We start from the raw sequence: 24,220 nt of genomic DNA, 5'->3' as shown, positions 1-24,220 counted from the left end.
GGTGATCCACCCGCCTCAGCCTCCCAAAGTGCTGGGATTACAGGCGTGAGCCACCATGCCTGGCCTCTAATTTTTGTATTTTTAGTAGAGATGGGGTTTTGTCATATTGGTCAGGCTGGTCTCAAACTCCTGACCTCAGGTGATCCACCTGCCTCAGCCTCCAAAAGTGCTGGGATTACAGGCCTGAGCCACTGTGCCTGGCCTGAGCTCCATGCTTTCTTACTCTATCTTTCATATCTTCACATCTTCCTTCTCCACATTTCGCAAAACTGGGCCAGGAGAATCACCCAGCCACTAAGTGGTGGGCATCAGGACTAGAACCTGGGCCAGTGTGTGCTGCAGGCTGTTCTTCCCCTCACACTTGATTCAAGTGTTCTCTCAGTCTTTCTCTTTTTGTGACCTGTAAACAAAGAAATATGTCTGATGCATCTATGTGCAATTATAAAGTGGCTACCTGTGTAGCTACCACCAGGTTAAGAAACAGAACAGTGCCTTTCTCTCAACCCTGGCTGCAACCCTGGCAGTGGTGCGGCGGGAGGGAGGTGTGGAGCAGAGACTCGGGGGCTCCCATCTCCTCCCAGTCCTCCTTCCTGGGAGTGTCAGAGGAGGGAGGCCCCTGGGAAGGCTGCTTCCTGTGCAGTCCTCTCCTCGCCTTGGGAGGAGGCTTAGAGGAATAGAGCCTGGGTGGCACAGGGACCCCAGGGTCCCTCTTTCCGTTAGACTTTGATGCCTATCACTTCCTTGCATTTAGCTGAACCAAACCTTTGTGTGCATCCCTAGGTCACAGCTTAGGGTTTTGCCTGGTTTTGAACATGCAAACAGAACCCTACTGATGAATTCTTTCCCTTAATGTTGCAAGATTCAACTAGGTCAATGTGTGTAGCTAGTTCATTTTCTTTTCTCTTCTCTTTTTTTTTTTTTTCGAGATGGAGTTTCGCTCTTGTTGCCTAGGTTGGAGTGCAGTGGCGCAATCTCAGCTCACCACAACCTCGCCTCCCGAGTTCAAGTGATTCTCCTGCCTCAGCCTCCCAAGTAGCTGTGATTACAGGCATAAGCCACCGTGCCCAGCCTAGTTCATTTTCAGTGTCAATGTTGTATTCATTGAATATACCACAGATTTTTTATTTTAGTGAAAGCGTTTCCCTTTGTCACCCAGGCTACGTTGCAAGTGGCACAATCCTAGCTCACTGCAGCCTCAACCTCCAGGGCTCAAGTGATCCTCCTGCCTCAGCCTCCCGAGTAGCTGGGACTACGGGTGTGAACCACCATGCCTATTTTTTTTTTTTTTTTTTTTTTTAAGACAGGGTCTCACTGTGTTGCCAGGCTGATCTCAAACTCCCAGGCTCAAGCAATCTTCCTGCCTCGGCCTCCAAAGTGCTGGCCTTAACTTTTTAACGTGGCAGAACATTTCTCCATAACTTTGTTTTCCATTCCACTTTAATTCACTGCATAACATCCCAAGCTCAAACAGCCTCTTGGTGTTAGATGCCTAGGTTATCAGTTTCTGTTACCATACTAATGCTGGGAGCAACATCTTTGTACCAATCTGGTATTTCTATCTTCTGGGCCAGAAGGCAGAGCAGTACATTTCAGGAAAGCTCCGCAGGGCCAGTCAGGACAGGGCCTTGTAGGCCAGGGAAGGATTTGGCTCTTGGTACTCAGTGCAGTGAGCGGCCACTGAAGAAGGTGGACGATTCTCATTTCAGGTGTTTATTTGTAAATAATCTCTGACTGTACGATGAAGAAAAAAAATGGGCTGGCTCGGTGACATGAAGCGTGGACATGAAAGAGCAAAGTGGATGGCCAAAGGTTCGGGAGGCCACCAGGACGCGGTGCCCTCGGTCTAAGGCATAATCAACTGGCAGGATAGATGGCATCACCAGGCACTTATCTGAGAACACTGGAGAAGGGCCAGATACGTCTGGGGTTTTTTTCTGATGGGGGTTTGGGGGAGATCACTCATTCGTCTTGGCTATGCTGAGCTAGAGGTGCCTTTGAGACACTGTGGAGATGTCAAAGAGGTAGGGACATCAGAATCTGGACTAGAGCTGCAGAGCCAGGAGTTACTGACGTGAGGATGGCAGCAGAAGGCAGAGGCCTGGCTCACATCACCTAGGAGGGCCTGTGTGGTGAGGCCTGGGCCCAGAAAACTAGCACTGCTCCATTATGACCGGCAGAGGCCACAGTAACCGCAAAGTACCCACAGAACCCCATGTGTATCAGCAACCCCGATGGATCAAGAAGAGTTGTACATGTGAACTGGAAGCCAGCGTCGGTAGCCCAGCTGCTTAGGTCCAGATGCTTGGTTTGTCTCAGGAGCCAGGAGTCAGCGGCATAAACCACTGTGCCGCACAGCTTGAGCACCCTCACGTGGGGGATCCCTGCCCGCCAGCCTCCTACCATAAGCATTTCTATATGGAAATGGAAGAGGGAGTGTTTTGGGGAAACGAAGAAAGGGAGCTGTAGTGTCTAGAGCAGTTAATTGGGAGAAAATGAGGAAAAAAAAGCGCTAGGGCAGCATCAAGGCAGTACCCTGACATAAATCCAGGCTTTTCCATCATCCTGATGGCTGTAATGTGGAAAGTAGCCCCTTTCCAGTCATTTTGCTGGAGATCAACTGGAATACCTGAACTAGAAGTTACGTGCATGGAGGATTCCAGCAACTCCATTTTAATAGAAAAAACTGGAAACCAAACAAGTGACAATGAACAAACAAATGATAGTGAATTTAAACAATCAGCTTCTTACAGCGGTAAAAAAACTCCAGCTACCTGAGGAAAAAACCACGCATGTATCCTTTGAGGTAGATATTGTTTTGAGTGATATTAAGGCATAAACATCCCTCTAAAAGGAAGACATTACAATGTAAAATCAGTTCTCTAAAATCCAACTCCACAGAGCTTCATGGCTGAATTTAGTCAAGGTCATCAAGAACTGCTAAGGCCAATGTTTTTGAAGGCTTTACAGTATCTTTTAAATGATTGCTCTATATTTTATGAACACCAAAAACTACCTAAAAACCCAGATGAAAAAGTTGTATCCATAAATATGGATGTATAGACTGTACATATTGAACAAACATCTCTTCAGCCCCATGAGTGACAACTGGCTGTGTCTGCCAGTGACATCTGCTCATCCGTGTGTCCGATTCGAGCGTCTGACTCTTGTCACTGTTCATGGTCAGCTGTGACTTCCCAGGCCTAGTACCTTCTCTAGAGAGAACGTGTGCTAAACGAGGAGCAGAAAGCGAGGTTTTTTGTTGTTGTTGTTGAGATGGAGTCTTGCTCTGTCGTCCAGGCTGGAATGCAGTGGCATGATCTCGGCTCACTGCAACCCCCGCCTCCCGGTTCAAGCTATTCCCCTGCCTCAGACTCCCGAGTAGCTGCGACTACAGGCAAGCGCCACCATGCCCAGCTAACCTTTTGTATTTTAGTAGAGACGGGGTTTCACTATGTTGGCCAGGATGGTCTCGATCTCCTGACCTCGTGATCCGCCTGCCTCGGCCTCCAAAGTGTTGGGATTACAGGTGTGAGCCACCGCGCCCGGCCAAGTCATCACTTCTATAACAGCGCAAGAAGCATTTCCTAGCAGTGGTTTCAGCACCATCTGTACCAAAGGAGTGGACCTTTGTAGAAGAAACTGCCAAAGAATAATCTAGAAACCACTCATTTCAAGTCAGTAGAAAAAGGTGCTTAGCAACAATAAAACCCATATATGTATCTGTAACTACAACACAATAAAAATACAAAACACGGCCGGGCACGGTGGCTCACGCCTGTAATCCCAGCACTTTGGGAGGCCGAGGCGGGCGGATCACAAGGTCAGGAGATCAAGACCATCCTGGCTAACACAGTGAAACCCCATCTCTACTAAAAATACAAAAAATTAGCCGGGCATGGTGGTGGGCGCCTGTAGTCCCAGCTACTTGGGAGGCTGAGGCAGGAGAATGGCGTGAACCCGGGAGGTGGAGCTTGCAGTGAGCCGAGATTGCGCCACTGCACTCCAGCCTGGGCAACAGAGCGAGACTCCATATCAAAAAAAAAAAAAATACAAAATGCAAATACCCTGGGCCCAGAGGTGTATGGGCCACAGTAGAAATAAGACAGTGGAAACTTTAAGTTTAGAAAACAAATTATTTTGGACCAGTGTAGAGCAGAAACATTTAATTAGGGCAGTGAACCAGTGTAACATAATTTTAATGCTAATGATTACCACCAGGCTTCAAAAACAAAAAATTAGGCTAGGCGTGGTGGCTCACGCCTGTAATCCAGCACTCTGGGAGACAGAGGAGGAAGGTGGATCATTTGAGATCAGGAGTTCGAGATCAGCCTGACCAACATGGAGAAACCCTGTCTCCACTAAAAATACAAAACTGGCCAGGCGTGGTGGTTCACGCCTGTAATCCCAACTACTCGGGAGGCAGAGGCAGGAGAACCACTTGAACCCAGGAGGCAGAGATTGTGGTGAGCCGAGATCACACCATTGCACGCCAGCCTGGGCAACAAGAGTGAGACTCTGTATCAAAAAAAAAAAAAAAAAATTCACAGGCTCATGCCTGTAATCCTAGCACTTTCAGAGGCTGAGATAGGTGGATCACTTGAGCCCAGGAGTGAGACCAGCTTGGGCAACATGGCAAGAGCCCTATCTCTAGTAAATTAGCCAGGCCTGGTGGCACACACCTGTAGTTCCAGCTACTGGGGCGGCTGAAGTGGGAGGATCACTTGAACCTGGGAGGTGGAGGTTGCAGTGAGCTGAGATTGCACTGCTACACTCCAGCCTGGGTGACAGAACAAAGCCGTGTTTCAAAAAAAAAAAAAAAAAAGTTTCAACTCAGTTCACTGTGGTTCCAATCGAAAGGAGAAACCACTTTCCTAAGAAAAATGAATATAACCTATAAAACGTGATCAGTCATAGAAAACAGCCAAGCCTGTATGTGGGAGATGTGGATTAAATCAGTAAAAAGCCTGTCACCAACAATGCACTTAACGGCAGTCAATCAGAAAATCCGTAACAAAGCCGGGAAGCTGTGCTGTCGAAGCAGGATTTTATTTCACCATTACTGGACATCTGAAACGGGGAACGCAATAGAGAGCATGCATGATGAACGCGCTGCTCAGGGGATCAGAGCCAAAGAGTTGCAAGAAAATGAGCAACAGATGAAGGACGTGGTTTGCAGCTTGATCTGTTTCTACAGGACAGTGGAAGTGAAAGGTAAGGCAGCCCTTAGACTCAGGATTTTAAATAAACTGGTTTTTAATAACCATGGAACAATGCCCTGTAATTAGCTACAATTTACGGAGATATGGAATCTTGAACATAATGTGATGAAAACTAAACCTCAGAGGAAGGGTATAGTAAAAATACAAGTCATAAAATAATATTATTGCTGCAAAGACCTTGTTCCTGTTTGTAGAAATGAATGTAGACCTGTATCATGCTGATATAATGGTGGGAGAGATTTCTGGCTGGTCTGTGGTTCTGAGACTCATCTAGTTTCTTCAGGCTCAGTGCTTCTCCCTCTGGGCACATATATCCCAGAAGGCTACGTGTAGCCAAGACATTCCCAATGTGTCCTACGTGTCACGCCCCGGCCTTTAAAAGTTTAGCCAACCAGGTGACCTTCTAAGGTACCTTTTTGGTTTGTTTTAGAGATGGGGTCTCACTCTTTTGCCCAGGTTGGACTCGAACTCCTGGGCTCAAGCAATCCTCTCGCTGCAGCCTCCTGGGTAGCTGGGACTACAGGCATGTGCCACCACACCCAGTTTGAGGTTCCTTTTGGGGCTTGGTAACATACATGTTGGGATCAGTCTCTCACAGACAATGGTCTATGGAAATTCTACCAAAATGCTTCCTGAAGGAGGAAAGACTCATCTCTTGCCACTTTTCTGGAATGTGTCCACGGATGTCAGAGTGTTCCGGGGTTCTAATTTGTTCACAGTTCTTTTCTTCCAGAATATAAAAGATGTAATCCTTTTGGGACCACTACATTTTTTTTTTTTTTTTTTTTTTGAGACGGAGTCTCGCTCTGTCGCCCAGGCTGGAGTGCAGTGGCGCGATCTCGGCTCACTGCAAGCTCCGCCTCCTGGGTTCACGCCATTCTCCTGCCTCAGCCTCTCCGAGTAGCTGGGACTACAGGCGCCCACCACCACGCCCGGCTAATTTTTTTTTTTTTGTATTTTTAGTAGAGACGGGGTTTCACCGTGGTCTCGATCTCCTGACCTCATGATCTGCCTGCCTTGGCCTCCCAAAGTGCTGGGATTACAAGCGTGAGCCACCGTGCCCGGCCAGGACCACTAAATTAATAAACTCTGAAATCAACTGCACCAAGACCTCTAGGTTTGTTTTTAATAGACTAAATTTAAACGGCAATTTTAAAAACTGAAAAGCTTTCCTCATATTTCTAGAGTCAACACTGGAGATTGACAATTAAAGGTGAGACAACAGGAAACCATGTGCCCCATCACAGGTACAACCTGTGGCTCTTAGTATTGACCTTGAGTTGATGTGACTGTTAATATATTAAAAGACTATGCAGCAGCGCTGTAAACACGTGCCCATCAAAGACCCTTGCTTGGGTAAGAAAGGCATGAAAGGGCCTCTTACCAGGTGCTGCAGACCACGACACCTTAATGTCCGGCCAAACACTGGATGCTTTCAATGATGAACCTGAGCAGGCACTGCTGAGCCATCTGACAGTGCCTCGGGCACTGACTGTAACAGAGCCCTGTAAAACTGCCTGGCGGCTGGGATCAGAAGCCTCAGCATCCCTTGTTCTCTGTATTTATGGTACCCATGAAGTCAGTTCCAAGCAATTTTTGGATGTCCGTAAGGCTGAGAAAAGAAAGAAAACATAAGAGTTATCAGATCAGTAGTATCTGGAGCATGAGGAATTAGCCTTGTTTTAACTACAAGCTAAAAGAACAATATAAATGGCTGTTTCATTTCCAGCTGAAAAAGTCTGACCCTAAGGCATAAATGAGGCACTTGATATCTTTTTGGTTTTGAGTACTAGCGCTAAGAAACACTTTCACATATGATCTGTGAAACCCTGACCCCAACACTCTCACTGATCCATGGCCAAGTGGGTTTAGGAAATGCTGTTCCCTGAGACTGTGAGAGTCAGTGTTTGAGGGCGAGTGGCCTATGGCAAACGCAGCACCTGCTCTAATTACGTTTCACTCAGTTTCCCAGTGTCATCTGACCACAAGGGAGCCAGCCCTCATTCTGCAGCATGTGTCCTGGGGAATGCACTCTAGGCACCCGGTGGCCAGGGTGGCCCTGGGTAAAGGAGGGCAGAGGGGACAAGCCAGCAGCGGAGGTGCTTCAGTCATCAGCTTCCTCAGGGCAGAGAAGGCAGAATTTGCTTCTCTGTGCTCCCCATGGTGCTGTGCAGACAGGTCCGGGAACAAAGACACTGAGAGGCAGAGAAACAGATACACACACGGGAGGGAGGGGAGGAGGAGGACACCCACAGGAGGGAGGGAGGGGAGGTGAGGAGGAGGACCGGTCTCTTGTTCACCGGGCTTCGCTGTCTCAACAGCTGAGGCCTAGATCTACTGCTCTGACCCCTCTCAGCAGCTGTGGCCACAGCTCTTCTTAGATTGCCCAAAGAGGGTGGACAGGCATGCAGCTTAGTAGGCAAGGCCAGAGCAAAATCACTTCAAGATTTGAGGCCCACCAAGGACTGGAACAGCCCCTGTGTCAGGGCTCCCTGCTGGTCAGGGAAGAGAGGAATACAAGAGAAGAGGAACAAGGAATAACCCGGAAGGCCGGAGAGCAGAGCCCGGCGCGGGGCGATGAGCAGGCCCAGGGGAGCAGGGGCTGGGCAGAGTCTGTCTCACTGGCCTGTCTCCTGGCAGACTTCCTACCTTAGGCCGGTAGCCCTGCTCGGCCATAGTCTCCGCCTCCTGCTGCAGCAGGGCATCAGAGAGCTGCTCGACCCGCCGGGCCTCCTCCTCTTCCTCCTCCTCCTGCTGGTCTGCTTCCCATGCCTGCAGCCGGCGCTCTGCAACCTGGGTGCCAAGAGCAAAGTCACCACCCCAAGACAAGGCCCACGGGGCAGAGCCCCGCCTCTGATGAGGAGGGTAAGCCTGCGGTCCTACCCAGACTGGAGAATCCAGCTGAGCAACAGCAACGCATGTGCCAAGGAACAGAAGGGAGCATGCGGGACTTGAAAGGCTGTACGCACAGTGTGTACCTCCTAGAAAGCTGGAGAGGCTGTATGCGTGGCGTGTACCTCATGGAAAGCTGGAGAGGCTGTATGCGTGGCGTGTACCTCATGGAAAGCTGGAGAGGCTGTACGCGTGGCGTGTACCTGTGGAAAGCTGGAGAGGCTGTACGCGTGGCGTGTACCTTGTGGAAAGCTGGAGAGGCTGTATGCGTGGCGTGTACCTCGTGGAAAGCTGGAGAGGCTGTATGCGTGGCGTGTACCTCATGGAAAGCTGGAGAGGCTATACGTATGTGTGGCGTGTACCTCATGAAAAGCTCGGCATGTGGCCGGGTGTTTGGAGGACTGTTCTGTCTTACGTATCAGGGACTGAAATGAAGAGAGAACTATGGCCCCCGGTAAGCCAACTGCTTGCAGAAGCAGATAGGGTAAAGAGAACAGACAGCAGTGCTGGCCTCACCCACATGACATGGAGGATGTGGAGGGAAAGAAGCCACAGTCAAGAGGATGAGGACTGCAGCCGGGATGGAAATAGGAGCACTGTGCTCTCAAACGCGCGCGAGCCCTGCCAGGCAGTCCAGGGCCTCTGAACCCTGTCCCATGATGATACGAGAACCCAGCAGGCCCAGTGCCTCCTGCCCTCGGGCTCAGCCCTACCTGGGCTTCCAGCTCCTGCTTCCTGGCCGATTTCAGCTCTTCACTCTCCTCTTTCTCGCGACGAGCCAACTCTCTCGCCTCCTCAAGATTTCGAATAAGTTGCTCCCTGTGTTTCAGGGATTCCTCTTGTGCCCGTCGGTTCTGCTCAATCTTCTCTTGTATTTGCTGTTGTCTCCCTGTCAGAACCTAACCTCAGCAGAAAGAAAAGGGCAGCTTTGAGGTTGACCCTAACAGATCCCGGTTCTACAAGCCACGGACAGGCTGCAGCCACAGCAAGGCCCAGCCTCATCCTTGGGCCTCAGGCCCAGGTACGCAGAGGCAGAGCCAGATGACAGGATTTGCTCTCACGATGTCGGCCACGCTTGCCAGTATACAAGAAATGTTTCCCTCGCACCCCAACACACACAAAATGTATCCAGACTGTGTATTATGGAGAGACAGCTGAGTGCCAAAGAAATCAAAGGAGATGGGGATGGAGCTCTCTCCCTGGGGGCACAGAAACCTTGCAGCAACAAGGTGAGTCTCCCTCCTATCAGTGGGTTCCAAAAACAAGAGAGCCACAAGCCATACAGATGACCAGAGGTGGAGCCGGGGTGATCCTCTAACCTTTTGAACCTGCTGTGTTTGAGACCTGGCCCCAGAGCCGTGTGACATCTCAACTCCAGCCCAGGCCACAGTCAGGAGCAGAAAACCACCTGACACTCTCAACAGTTAGGCTGCAGGGCTGGGGGGAACAGAAAGTGGCCGCCATCAGGAGGGAAATTTAAATGAGGCAAATCAAAAGGCACTGGAGAATTCTTGGTATTTACAAGAGCAAAACATCACCAATTGCGACCCGATTTCCTGTGGATTCCAAAATACAGCATACTACCAGATACAACGTAGAGTTTCTCATTTGAAACCACTTTACAACAGCTTTCAGCCCATGGATAACACTCTCTCTTCTCCTCCCAGATTTCCCTGCGGTTGGGGTATGTCTTCCATGTACAGTGTATACACTGACCAGGAAAGCAGTTATGTCCTCCAGGTCACGGCTGTCGTCTACCCCAAGGTGGGAAACGTGTGGGAAGAGCCTCAGGCACCAAGAGGCTCTCTGCAGCGTTTCTCAGAATGGCTTCCAAATAGAACAACACAGCACACCCATAAGAGGGAATGGAAAGGCAGCGGGTGACAGACGACAGTCCACGATACAGCCCGACATGGCGTTTATAAAGATGTAATAGCATGTCACAACACTTGAAGCCAAATAGCACAAGACAGTAAGAAATACATGTAGAAAAAATGTCAGGCATAGAAACAGAAGAGCAGATGGAAGAAGCAGCTATGGCTGTGTACAGGATGGGCTCTGGGGGACTTTTTTCCATTTCTACTTTCTGTACTTCTGAATTCTTTTCTACTAAGCTCATATTACTTTTTCAATGATTTTTAAAGCCCACTTAAAATGACGTTCCCAGAGCATCTGGCAGGGTGACTGACCATGGACTTCCAGACACCTGCCCAGGACCCAACAGCCTGTCTACATCGCCGCAGCTGGGATTACCTCGCTCATCAGTCTGTCCCGTGCGCTGCGCTCTCGGGCCCACTCTGCCTCTCTCTTTTCCCACATCTCCTTGGCCTCCTCCCTGGGCAAACACAAAAGGGATGACAGCAGGCTCCTCCCTGCCCTGGCAGGAAGTGAGCTACGGAACAGACAGGGCTGCAGGGCGCATGGCTTCTGCAAGGCCACCCTGCAGATAAACATCCACATGCACTTTGAAAAGATTACAGTTAAGGACAGCATCCACAGGAAGTACTGTTGGAATTTTTTTATTTTTTTATTTTTGAGATGGGTCTCGCTCTGTTGCCCAGGCTAGAGTGCAGTAGTGCAATCTCGGCTCACTGCAACCTCCACCTCCCAGGTTCAACTGATTCTAGTACCTCAGCCCCCTGAGTAGCTGGGATTACAGGTGTGTGCCACCATGTCTGGCTAATTACTGTATTTTTAGTAGAGATGGGGTTTCACCATGTTGGTCAGGCTGGTCTTGAGCTCCTGACCTCAAGTGATCTACCTGCCTTGGCCTCCCAAAGTGCTGGGATTACAAGCGTGAGCCAACGTGCCTGGCCCTGTTGGAAGTATTTTAAGTTACCCTTTTAATACCCCATCTCCTTATAAAAAGGAACTGGGATGACTTACACCGTGGCTGTTTAACACAGAGATGAATGAAACCATCAGAACGCGGAGAGGAGGAGGGCGCTGCCTGTGCCTGAACCCTGCCACCACATGCCTGTGTCACTGATAGCTCACCCTGGACGGAGTGACCTCTTCGAGTCTCCGTGTCTCACAAGCCGCCACTTGGCTGGATGTCAGGACTCAGTAAGATGAGGCCTGTAAAGCACTTGGCACAGTGTCCAGCATGCAGTAAGTACTCAATGTATGCTACTTACTATTCGATGATTTCAGTCTACTAGTTTAATCTTTAGGACCCAAACTCAGTTTTATAGATGTAAGCAGCATTCAACATCTCTATAAGAACTTCCTTCTGGCTGGGCATAGTGGCTCATGCCTGTAATCCCAGCACTTTGGGAGGCCAAGGCTGGCAGATCACAAGGTCAGGAGTTCAAGACCAGCCTGGCCAAGATGGTGAAACCCCATCTCTACTAAAAATACAAAAAGTAGCCGGGTGTGGTGGCGGGCGCCTGTAATCCCAGCTACTCGGGAGGCTGAGGCAGAGAATTACTTGAACCCAGGAGGCAGAGGTTGCAGTGAGCCGAGATCACACCACTGCACTCCAGCCTGGGTGACAGAGCAAGACTCCATCTCAAAAAAAAAAAAAAAAAAAAAAAAAAAAGAAAAAGAATTTCTTTCCAAACCTCTAAGATTTCAGATGAACACATCATTACTCTAAACCTTAATGATTTCCACCTCAGATAATACAAGGGAAACACCCCCAGAGGCCAGGTCCATTATGAAGATGTGCTCCTCGGGAATGATGGACAACATACACAGCTATTTCTTCTTCTTCTTTTTTTTTTTTTTTTTTTGAGACAGAGTCTCGTTCTGTCACCCAGGCTGGAGTGCAGTGGTGTAGTCATGGCTGATCGGAGCCCCAAACTCCTGGGCTCAAGTGATCCTCCCACTTAGCCTCCCGACTAGTTGGAACTACAAGTATGAACAACCACGCCTGGCCAATTTGTGTATTTTTGGTAAGACTGGAGTTTTGCCATGTTGCCCAGGCTGGTCTCAAATTCCTAGGCTCAGGTGATCCACCTGCCTCGGCCTCTCAAAGCACTGGGATTACAGGTGTGAGCCTCCACGCCCAGCCAATAGATATTTCAGTAACAGATGACCCATGGGGCATTTCAAGGTACCAGAGTTGAGGCCAGGAGCATCCAGCCCAGTCAGCATCTGCCACTCACCTCAGCAGCATCTGCAGCTCTGCCTCTCGCGCCCGCTCCAGCTGCAGCTGCTCCTCAATGGCCTGCTTCATCCAAGCCGCATCGGCCATGACCTGCTCCCGCCTGGCCAGGTGGAGGCGCTGGCTCTCATCCTCCTTCTCGAGGAGGGCCTGCAGGATCCGCCTGTCTGCCTCCTAGAGGAAGCAGAGGGCAGCGCGTGGCTGGGCTGGACAGAGCCCTTCTGCAGTGAGAGCCTACAGAGGGGCCTGCCCTCCCTTTCCTTTCTACACAGACATTCGTGATCCTACACAGTGTTCTCAAGACAGAGATGGGAAGATGCTGGATTATTTCTGGAACAGACCGGGGATAATCACGAGGGGTGGTTCAGACAATGCACAGGCCTAGGAGCTTCTCTCTGGCTAAAAGGAGACCCTGCCACCACCACATGCCCTCAGACACACCTGGTTGCACAACTTTTTGGAATACAACTTGGCAAAAATCCCACTTGTAAGAACAAAGATCACAGTGACACAAAAGTGCAAAACACTGGTTGCAGCTGTTAGGTAAGAGGGAAAAACCAGAAACAACCAAAATGCTCCTTGGTGGGGAATTAGCTACTGTGTACATTGACATAATGGAAGCATTAAAATAATGCAGGAGCTGGGCACCGGGGCTCATGCCTGCAATCCCAGCACTTTGGGAGGCTGAGGTGGGAGGATCACTTGGGCCTAGGAGTTCAAGACCAGCCTGGGCAATGTAGCAAGACCCCATCTCTACAAAGCATGGTAATGCACACCTATGGTCCCAGCTACTCGAGAGGCTGAGGTGGGAGGATGGCTTGAGCCTGGCAGGTCGAGGCTGCAGTGAGCCATGATTGCGCCACTGCACTCCAGGCTGGACAACACAGCAAGACCCCATAAAAAGCGGCTGCACACCAGGACCAAGCGTACCACTGTGCCCCATGTCCTGCCCTGACCGCAGTGGGCAGGCATAGGAAGGGCAGCTTGGGTCTGTCCCCCTTACTGCAAGGGAGCTCATCAAAGTACTTAGGAATACGAAGGAGCTATTTGAAAAGAACAGGTTCAATCTAAGCATAATGACCTTTTTTTGTTTGTTTTTTTGAGACAGAGTCTCACTCTGTTGCCCAGGCTTGAGTGCAGTGGTGCAATCTCGGCTCACTGCAACCTCCACCTCCTGGGTTCAAGCATTTCTCCTGTCTCAGCCCCCCGAGTAGCTGGGATTACAGGTGTGCACCACAATGCCTGGCTAGTTTTTGTTGTTTTGAGAGAAGTCTCGCTCTTGTCCCCCAGGCTTGAGTGCAATGGCTCAATCTCAGCTTACTGCAACCTCTGCCTCCCAGGTTCAAATGATTCTCCTGTCTCTGCCTCCCAAGTAGCTGAGATTAAGGCGCCTGCCACCACACCCAGCTAATTTTTGTATTTTTTAGTAGAGACGGGGTTACACCATGTTGGCCAGGCTGGTCTCAAACTCCTGACCTCAGGTGATGCGCCTGCCTCGGCCTCTCAAAGTGCTGGGATTACAGGCGTGAGCCACCGCACCTGGCCGATCTTTTTAAAAATTAGAGATTTAGTGTTAATTGAAGATGCTGAGGAATGCAATCTCAATGAGATTTAAATACAAAAACAAAAACAAACCTCCACCTCTCTGTATGTAAATATATCCAGAAAGATGTGAACCAAACAGACACCTCTGGGGATAGACAGAGATTGCAAGCGCTGGTCAAGAGGGTGATCTCACTTTGTGTTGTGCTGTTTTTTAAGTAACATGTTTACTGAAAAATAATTTGATGTTTTGATATCTCTATCTATCCATCTATGTATACACACAGACACTGGGAAAGGATCCTTACGGTCAAGCTAATTAACATATCCATCACCTCAGAGTTGGTTTTCATGGTGACAATACTTAAGATCGGCTCTCTTAGCAAATTTCAAGAATACAATACGGTATCATCAGCTGTGGTCAACATGATGGACACTACTCCCAGATCTCCCAACCGAGGGATGTATCCTTTGACCAATATCTCCCCTTTCCCCCAACTCCTCACTGTCTTCATTCTTACAAGAATGCACTCACATACTAAGCAATGGAAGACTTTTTTTTCAAAAGAGGCTAAGAAAGATGTCAGGCTGTCTCTTCAGACTTACCAGCTCCTCCTGGATCTGCTGTGTGCGTCTACTGAGTTGAGCGTTATACTGATGTCTCAAGAAGCGCCTGAAGGAGAATCAAATGTGGGCTGCCTTCAGTATCTCAGAAAGAATTAAATAGAAGTTAGATAACTGCTGACCAGGCTGTCTCCTTTATGGTTTCAGCAACACGAATGCAAGTCTGAAAAGCAAGAGGCCCACCCGCCTGGGAAGAGTGGGGGGCCCTTCTGACACACACCCCAGCTCTGCCTTCTGCCGGAAGGATTCCATCTGCTTCCGCTCTTCCTCCAGCCTCTCCAGCTCCCACCGCTGCTTCAACAGATTCTCCTGCTCCTTCTTTAGTTTGGTCGCCTGTGGTGATGATGACAGTAAGCTTGACTGAGATCTGAGATCATGGGAATCAGATCTTCCTTCATTCTCCATCTCCATTTTTTGCAGACACTACACAACGATGGCCACGATCCCCTCCACCACTCACTTACATCCCATCCCATCTGAGCCATTTCCTGCAAGGGCCTTTCTGAGCCCTGAACTCTAAACTCCCACAGGATCCTGTACTGGTCCACTCCTACTGTAACTTAACAACTGTCTTCCACCTGACACAGCCCCCACCAGGAGGTCAGGACTGTGGGCCTTGGTCAGGCTTTATCTCTAGTTCCCAACCCAGTGCTCAGCACCTAGAATAAGTAGTAGGCACTAAGAATGTAGTTGCTGAATCACAGCCTGGGCAAGGGGAAGTGAGGTCACAGGAGCATGGGCCTCCTTCTTCTAAATAGAAAGATCTAACTCTTTCAAGGAAACTGTGCCATGTTCTCCAAAAACAGCCACTGGACCAAAAACCCTCAGTGATGCCTCGATACCCGAAACCTGCTCCCCACGGAGAGTTGGGTGCTAGACCACCTGATTAAATCGTGTCTACTCAGTGCATTGGAAAATCCAGATTCTAAGAAGGTTCTCCAACAGGAGGCCGCTAACCACCTCTAAAAGAACAGCTACTGGCTCCATGTCGTTAATGTTCTGGAATTCAGGCACGCAAACGAGGAGGATGGGAAAGCACGAGGCAGAAGGGGATGCATGTGAGAGGGAGAACCCGGCTGCTGCCGCCCTTTGCAGAATCTCAGTCCTGCTATGGCCTCTTCTTAGGGCAGCCTCTCAAGTGCCCATCTCATGCTAACGAGCAGCTGTGGAGGTCACAGCCGAGAGGGGCTTGTGCCCACCTCCACCTCCTTCAGCTTCAGCTCCTCCATCTGCTGCAGCAGTGCCTCGGCCTGGAGCTTGTCCTCCAGCTGCCTCCTCTCCTCTTCAGCTTTCATCCGTTCTATTGCCTCCCTTCGGGCCCTTTCGTATTCATTTTCATACCGTTTGTTCTCTTGCTCTGCGGTGGCTTCTTGCTACAAGGGACCAAATGAACACAGGAGGTCAATATCTGTACCGTAAGCCAACAAAAACCCAGCTTCCTGCCGCCGTTCTGCAGGCCACAGGGCCCAGGCAGATCCTGCCTGAATCCCAAATGACAACGCCCTCAGAGGCCAAGTCAGGGAGGGACTCGATAATGTTGGGTTTCCTCCCCACTCAACACAACACTTTCTAAAATGAACCAGGCAGCAAAGCAATCAGTGCACAGAGGTGTGGAAGCTCAACCCCAAAGGGGCTACGGTAAGCCAGGGCTGCGAGTTTATGACGCAGATTTCATCAAAAGAGAGACAAAAATGCCCTTAAAGACATGTTCTAGCTGGACCCTGTGGCCCGGGCCTATAATCCCAGCACTTTGGGAGGCCAATGTGGGAGAATCGTTTAAGGCCAGGAGGCCAGACCAGCCTGAGCAACAGAGCAAGACCCCATCTCTACAAAAATTAAAAAATTAGCTGGGCGCAGTGGTGCATACCTGTGGTCCTAGCTACTTGAGAGGCTGAGTTAGGGGGACTGCTTGAGCCCAGCCTGTCGAGGCTGCCGTGAGCTGTGAGTCGCGCCACTGCATGCCAGCCTGGGTGACAGAGCAAGACCCTGCCTCCAAAAGAAAAAAAGAAGACGTATGCTCTATGTGCCACCTCCCAGCCCTGGTCACCTGGCCTTATTCTGCCCTGGGAATTATCACACAGGATTCTGGTATATGTAAGAGCAAACATTCAGTTTTCACATGTGTCAAGTAAACTAAGAAAGAGTATACTATACTCCTTAACTGGAGTCACTGATGCTGAAAACGGTAAATGAATGCAAAGACGTGAACAGTCTTGCACAGCAGAATACATGGCTATTCCCAGAGCCACATACCATACCTGTTTTTTTTCTTCTTTCTGCATTTCCCAAGAGTTTACGACATGCTTCTGGTGAAGGTCCAGCTCCATCTGAGGATGGAAGGGGGACGCTGTGAATTTCCTCACTGGACAGATGGGCACTGTGGGGACAGTGTGCTGCTGCCCTCTGTGCCACCTGCTGGAACGTGGCCATGACTTCCCTTCATGGGGACTCAGTGGCACAGGCGTCTAGTAGAGAGCGTGGGGTGACTTCAACATGTACAGTGTGAATGCATGTCAATCAGAAGACCAAAAGACCAGGCACTCCTACACCAATCTTTTGAGCTGGTACAAAGTAACAGAGACTTCCCTCCCACTAGCCCTAGGGTTGGGCCAGACACTGAAATGGAAATACAATTTCAAAGGCCACCTTGGGTTGGTCTACTGCATGCCAGGCCCTGGGAGACAGCTGGGTGAGAAGACTCAACCCTGTGCCTGGCTCCCCAAAGTTTCCTCTGCAAAGCAGATGGAATACGTACTCCCTGTATCAAGTGATGCACCAGTAGGTGCAACAAGTTTAGGATTGTTAGGATTGTTAGGAAGAGATTTGAGCGCAGAGAATCTCCTGGATTAGAAAATGGATCACAACATTCAATCCAAATCTTTTGTTTGGGAAACTGTTTATAAAATTAGCCGGATATGGTGGCGGCCACCTGTAGTCTCAGCTACTCGGGAGGCTGAGGTGGGAGGATCACTTGAGCCCAGGTTTGAGACCAGCCTAAGCAACATAGGGAGACCCCAACTCTACAAAAAAGTTTTAAAATAATCTTTCCCAATTTACAGCTGTGAACATAGGCAACTAACTTGAATGTTCTGAATAAACTTTTCTGATTTAACGGCTCTGGATGATTCCACCGAAGCCAACAGGGCTAAGGAGTCCTCCCACAGATTAGTGTAAACTGCACAAAAGCACCAGGTGTTCCATTATTTAGTGCCTGGCGATTTCTAAATATAACTATGAATAACGTGAAGGCACCAAATGTATACAAAAACTGTAAGTTGCAAATAAACGAATAACAGTGAGGGATGATCTCCCTGCAGCCAAATCTCCACTGAACAAGGCCACCAAGCCAAGAGGCCATCCCCTCCCCTGCCAGCCCACTTCAGGCCTTCACCAAGCCCCGGCTGGGCTGTCGCAGCACCCCTCCCTGCCGGCCAGCACATTGCTACCAGAGGGGTCTCTCTGAAATGCAGCTGGGATCCTGTGTGCCGCCCTCAGCACCTTTGGAGGAAGGTCGCACAAGCTCTTCCGATGTCTGGCACCCTCTGCCTCGCCAGGGTCATTTCTTGGGGTTCTCCCTCACTATCTGACATCCTAGCCTCACCCAGACACTTTCAGCTCCCAGGGCTCACTCTGTTCTCAAGTCTCAGGCCTGGTTCTCATAGTCACATCAACCTAGAACATCCTTTCCTCACCTCTACACACATACATCCCTTCAAACTCTTCCACCCCAGGAACTCCTCTGGGAAGCCTCCCCGACCCCTCCAGAGTTGAGTGCGCTGGCCCATGCTCATCCTCTCAGGCTGGCCCAGCACCCTGCATCCTGCCCTGTAATGAGCTATCCATTGTCTCCCATGCTGGACACAAGCTATTGAGCAGAAACCATGTCTAATCTCCATGTCCCCACCTGGTAGACCAGGCAGCAGAGGTTCAATCAACATTTGTTCAACACCGAATGAGCCGCTCAGTGCAGCCTGTGCCAGATCTTCTGCCTGGCGCTCTTTTCAGGTGGCTTAAGGTTCCCTCCTCTGTTTCAACCCAGTACAAGATACGTGTTAAAAAAAAAAGTGTCTGGAAACATGATTTCATCTACTTAGGTAAATCAATGGAGATCTCTGATTTTCACCTCTCGAAGTTTCGGGTTGTTCTTTTTCCAGTGTTCATACAAAAGTTGTTCAGCAATCTATCAAGAAAACACAAAATGGAAAGCCTGATGTCATTTTTCAAATCCATTCACGTTTTGGATGACACACAGTGGAAGTCAGCTCAGGCTGTGAGTGCCTCCATTCACACCGTCACTGCACCCACTGTTCAAACCCTCGTGTTTCACATGCACAGCTGTGAGGACCACATGGCATTACCAAGTGACTCTTGGAATGGTGACAAAGGGGGCCAAAATCTGATGCTACACAGAGGTCCCATCTAGTGGGTCTCAAAATAATACAGCAGGCTGAAAAGCACAGATTAGGGCTCACTGTTTCACATAACTACTTTGGAAGGTAAAATAGACTAGTCCCAGATCTCTGTGGGCCCACAGAACTGGAAGAAAGGAAAAGCACTCAGACGTAATGATTGAAGGGGCTAAAGAGAATACAGCTAACTGATCCAAAACCCAGTCCCTGCACAAGGACCTAAGCTCTTTTCCTGCTGGCTCTGGAGTTAACTGGCATCTCATCAGACCTGAGCACCCAGGAATGACCCTACATGTGTGGCACACTCAGGCTGGGGGCACCCCTGCTCCACAGACTCCTGAAACCTCTGGGGAGTTACCAGTTTCCTCTGCTCTTCTCTGGCTGATTTCAGCTTCCCGTGCTGCTCCCGGATTCTTCTTTCCTGCAAGTTCATGCTCAGCCTCAGCTCCTCCAGTTCTCTGGCCAGCAGGTCCTGCTCCTCCCGCATGAGCTGCCTGAGCTTCTCCCGTCGGGCCTCCAGACTCTTCCTCTTCTCCTCTTTCATCTTCTCACGCTGATAGGCGTGCATGCTGGGTGAGAGGGGGCCTGCCTGAATCAATCATGCTACAGCCACAGGGAACGTGCTGTGCTCTGCTGTGTCGGTAAAAGAGGCTGAGGTAGATGTGTCATGATGACACAGGAATGTGTCCCCAGCCAAAGCGGAGAAAGCAGGTCACGGAATAGTGTAAGAGAAAATCTTGTTTTTTGCAAAAAGAAAATGTATAAATGTATAAATAATGTATATATTATCCATCACATAAATCCTACAGCTTAGGTCTGCTGTAGCCCCACTTGATTGATGAGGAAACCAAAGCCTATACATTCAGCAAGAGACATGGTCAGGATTTCCATCTAGGTCTGACTTCAAAGCCTATGCTTTTGGCCTCCATGTTTTTACATGTATTTCTATAAAAGTAGCTTTGTGTGTGTGTATTTAAGCACAAATACCAATGGGGAGAAAGCATGGAAGGATACGTGCCAGACTGTTAACTGTGGCTCTCTCTGGGGATATGGGGTTACAAGCAGGCTTCCAAATTCTATCATATGCTTCTGCATCATTTTATCTTTTTCAATGCCAATGTATGGCTGCACTGATGATCTTTTTTTCCACTTCCAGCTGGAAAAACATCAGCATGCAAGTAATTCATGCTGCCTGGCAAATCCTACACTCCCTAAATCCTTAAGGCGTCATCACCTGACCAGCAAGTGGCCCCCACTTCCATCCAATCGGCAGTTACCGCACAATTACCTCCGCTGGTAGGAGGTTTTAGAGCTCCACTCTGCCTGTTTGGAGCTGCAGATGTCAGACATCCTGAAGTAACGGCTATTCTGCTCCCACTGCTGCCGAAGCCGGGCCTCCTGCTCTCGCTGTCGTGCTAGCTGCTGATTCAGGCGCTGCTGGCTGCACCAGTAGGACGGCAGCGTCGGGAGCGCCATCTGAGAACAGGAATGGGAGGAAAGTGAGCCACTGCAAATCCCAGGAACCCTCACCAGCTTGGCCTCATCCCTTTAACGAGTGGTCACCACCCCTTGGCTGCACGGTGAAATCAACTGGTGGAACTTTAAAAAAAACAACAACAACAACAACAAAAAAACCATGTCTGATCCCCACTCCAAACTAATTCAATCAAAAAACTTAGCAGGGCCCAGGCACCAGCATTTTAAAAAATGGTTTGCCAGTAGTGCTGCAAATTATCAATTTAAATACACCTTAGGCCAGGTGCCATGGCTCACGCCTGTAATCCCAGCACTTTGGGAGGCCAAGGTGGGCAGATCATGAGGTCAGGAGTTCGAGACCAGCCGGGCCAAATTAGTGAAACCCTCGTCTCTACTTAAAATACAAAAAATTAGCCAGGCGTGCTGGTGGGCGTCTGTAATCCCAGCTCCTTGGGAGGCTGAGGCAGGAGAGTCACTTGAACCCAGGCGGTGGAGGTTGCGGTGAAGCAAGATCGTGCCACTGCACTCCAGCCTAGGCGACAGTGCAATACTCCATCTCAAAACAAAACAAAACAAAACAAAAACCTTAGCCAGACACAGTGGCTCATGCCTGTAATCCTAACACTTTGGGTGGCTGAGGCAGGAGGATCACTTGAGGCCGGGAGTTGGAGACCAGCCACATCATGAGATCTCATCTCTACAAAAAATCAAAAATTAGCCAGGAGTGGTGGCGCGCCTGTAGTCCCAGCTACTCAGGAGGCTGAGGCAGGAGGATTGCTTGAGCCCAGGAGATCACGGCTGCAGCGAACCATGATAGCGCCACTGCACTCAGCCTGGGTGACAGTGAGACTCTGTCTCAAAAAAACAAAAATATCAAAAATTCTGGACTGCATGCACCCAGCTGTGGGCCAGCCATCACCAGGGACACAACAGATAGACACAGGGACTGTCCTAAGATTGCTAGACTAGGCACATCGGGGGCATTTATGCTCTGCTTAAACAGAGACAATAATGTAAGGAACACATGTATGTGCCAAGCACTCAATACATATGACTTGTTTTCATTCTTATAATCACCTCGCTATTTGGCAGGTGAGGAAACTTATGTCGTAGAAGTAAAGTTGTTGTACCCGAGCGAGTTAGAGAAACGCCATATTTTGAGACGAAATTAAGAGTCCTTTATTTAGCCGGTGGCCAAGAGACGGCTAACGCTCAAAATTCTCTCGCCCCGAGGAAGGGGCTTGATTTTCCTTTATACTTTGGTTTAGGAAGGGGAGGGGAGCTCAGATGCAACAATTCTACAGAAGTAAAAACATGCAAAAATTAAAAGGACAAATGGTTACAGAGAAACAATTTAAAAGACAAATGGTTACAGAGAAACAACAGTTCCAGGTGCAGGGGCTCTAAATCTTGCATAAGATGTTAGATATGGGTGCTCTGCCGGACACAAACTCAAGGTTTCATGGTGTTATCTTTCGAGCAAAATCCTGGGAACTTCGTACATTGCTTGTTTCAGTACCTTATCAGTTAATTGGACTCTGATATGTTGAGATTCTGCTTACACAAGTTAACTCCTTGAGGAAAGGGGTGGGTAAGGAGTCCTTGATGTCTTGTAAATGAGGGAGCCAGATGGAGTTCGTCAGGCTTTCTCAGCTAAGGGAGAGCTTATTCATGTGGAAACAAGGCTAGGTGATTAACGGAAAAAAAAAGACTCTAAAAGCAAGGTTAGTAAAAACAAGGTTAGGCATTACAAAGTGATTTGCTCAGGATCACAGAGCCAGGAAGTAAAGGAAATAAACAAGCTGTGTTCCTAATTCATGTCCATCTGAGACCAGAGCCCAGGCTCTCTACGCTGCAAGGGGCTGCCTGTTGGGACCAACCTGCCCTGGCTCTGGCAGCCCCCGGGGAGGGGCCTAGCCTGATAATAACACGCGGAAGTATGTTGGACTACCATGGAGGACTGACCTTTCATCTTGCAGATGAAGAAGCTGAGACCTAGAGAGAGGAATTGCCTGAGCAATGTAGGGATACAGCTGGAGCCCTGAAAGCAGAGAGCAGTCTCACTCCAGGCACCAATTCCCCTGACCCAAAAGCTGTCCTCAAGTGCAGGGTCGATGTAGTGCCCGGGTAGGAACGCCTGTTGAATGAGCGAAAAGGCCTGGTCCACGCCAAGAATCTCATACTGGAGGTCCTCCAGGTTTGGGGGCAAACACTGTGCGTCTATGGTCCAAATGTAGCCGGCGGGCTGCTAACGTGTTATCTCGGTCTCGAGACCGTGGCAAGCTTCACATACTTTTTTCCCTGTCCCGTAAAGCCGCCAGTGGATCAGTCTTTGCACCAAGAGTCAAAAGTTTAAGATTCCCGTCCCGGATTGGCCACCCACAAGGTGGGCTGCTCCCCGAACACGTCGCATCCCTCTCTCGACCTGAACATGCACGTGCAACAAATGGAGTCACAGCGGGTGGGGAGCGGAGTGAGGACCCCGGAGGCGCCCTGAGCTCGCGCCCGCGGACTGCCGCCCCAGTCCCCGCCCGCGCGGGGCGCCTGCGGGCCCCCGCTCTAACGCCGGATCCGGCCTAGTCCAACCCCCCGACTCACATTTCTCTCAGTCTCGGAGTTTCCGAAGAGTCCCCCGGCCCGTGTTCCCGCAGGCACGAAGCGGGCCAGCCAGTCCCCTGGTATAATTCCCAGACGCGCTACAGCAACGCCGGCGGTTTCCTCTCTGGTTGCGCCAGCAACGAGCCCGACGACGGAGCGTCGCAAGGGCCAAGCCTCCGTCAGCGCGAAGGGAGCCTGTGTTTTTCTCTAGTGCCCCGTCGTGGCCAGCGGGAGATAAATAGCAAACGTCGCTTACTTCTTGAAATAGGGAAGGATGGAGGCAAAGAATCCGTCCGTGCACTACACGTATTTCAGGATGGTGGTTACCATCACCTGAAGGTGAAGGTGGAAACCAGGGGGAAGAGAATAAAAGTCGGTGGTCCTCAAACCTGGCTGCGCGTGAGAATCACCAGGTACCAACCTGGGCAACACAGAGGGACTCCTGTCTCTAAAAAATTTTTTAAACTTAACCGGGCATGGTGGGACTTGTGGTCCCAGCTACTCGGGAGACTGAGGCGGGAGGATCACTTGAGCCCAGGAGATCGAGGCTGCCGTGAGCCATGACTGCCACTGCACTCCAGCCTGGGTGACAGAGGCAGACACTGTCTCAAAAAAAAGAAGAAAAAAACCATATACCTTTAAAAAATCCAGATGCCCAAACCAAACCCCAAATCCCATCTGAGAGTATCAGTATTTTCCAAAATTCCCCAGGTGTGTTCAATGTACAACTTGGGCAGAGACCTGCTGGCATAGTAGATGGAAGTTATTGGTAACTTTTTTATGTTTTTGAGACGGAGTCTTTCTCTGTCGCCAGGCTGGAGTGTAGTGGCGTGATCTCGGCTCACTGCAACCTCCGCCTCACGGGTTCAAGCGATTACCCTGCCTCAGCCTACGGAGTAGCTGAGACTACAGGCGCACGCCACCACACCCAGCCAATTTTTTGTGTTTTAGTAGAGATGGGGTTTCACCATATTGGCCAGGATGGTCTTGATCTCCTGACCTCGTGATTCGCCTGCCTCAGGCTCCCAAAGTGCTAGGATTACAGGAGTGAGCCACTGCACCCAGCCGATAACTTTCTACTATAGTCTTATATTGGTGGTGAGTTCAAAAGTGTTCATTCTATTAGTATGTTTTATAACTCATGTGTGCTACAAGTATTACATACCAACTATTCCATTAAAAAGAAAATGAAGAAAAATACTTGTTTGTTCTCTTTTCTTTCATTTTCCCATTCTTTCATTTCTTCTTCCCTTCATTTCTCCATTCTTTATTCATCTCTGTTTTTCCTGGATGCAGCATCATGGCCTCAGCTGGGTTCAGTGGCTCACGCCTGTAATCCCAGCACTTTGGGG

At 49.7% G+C, this 24,220-nt stretch overlaps 1 protein-coding gene across 5 annotated transcripts; it reads right to left on the bottom strand.

The window, feature by feature from the left end:
* Positions 1 to 140: 140 nt before the first annotated feature.
* TCHP (trichoplein keratin filament binding) lies at positions 141 to 23,025 on the bottom strand. Of its 5 annotated transcripts, none has more exons than XR_004032055.1 (13): positions 22,869 to 23,025; positions 20,083 to 20,270; positions 19,153 to 19,363; positions 18,509 to 18,565; positions 16,644 to 16,712; positions 15,585 to 15,758; positions 14,606 to 14,718; positions 14,368 to 14,434; positions 12,221 to 12,393; positions 10,365 to 10,446; positions 8,825 to 9,010; positions 6,604 to 8,012; positions 141 to 400 (listed from the first exon to the last, which is right to left on the bottom strand). XR_004032055.1 is itself a non-coding variant. In XM_030821355.1 (13 exons), exons 3-13 carry the CDS (start codon positions 20,268 to 20,270, stop codon positions 7,719 to 7,721), a joined length of 1,614 nt encoding a protein of 537 aa, XP_030677215.1. In that variant the 5' UTR covers positions 22,236 to 22,311; positions 22,869 to 22,999; the 3' UTR covers positions 6,221 to 7,718. The 5 variants fall into 5 exon arrangements, 4 of the variants coding, with proteins under 4 accessions (XP_030677215.1, XP_030677213.1, XP_030677214.1 ...); XM_030821355.1 differs by lacking the exon at positions 141 to 400 and adding an exon at positions 22,236 to 22,311 and having other exon boundaries at positions 6,221 to 8,012; positions 22,869 to 22,999; XM_012510077.2 differs by lacking the exon at positions 141 to 400 and having other exon boundaries at positions 6,328 to 6,831; positions 7,869 to 8,012.
* Positions 23,026 to 24,220: the final 1,195 nt, after the last annotated feature.

The sequence above is a fragment of the Nomascus leucogenys genome, chromosome 10 (assembly GCF_006542625.1).
Source record: "Nomascus leucogenys isolate Asia chromosome 10, Asia_NLE_v1, whole genome shotgun sequence".
NCBI lineage: Eukaryota > Metazoa > Chordata > Mammalia > Primates > Hylobatidae > Nomascus > Nomascus leucogenys.
This window is presented reverse-complemented; position numbering and strand designations above follow the sequence as displayed.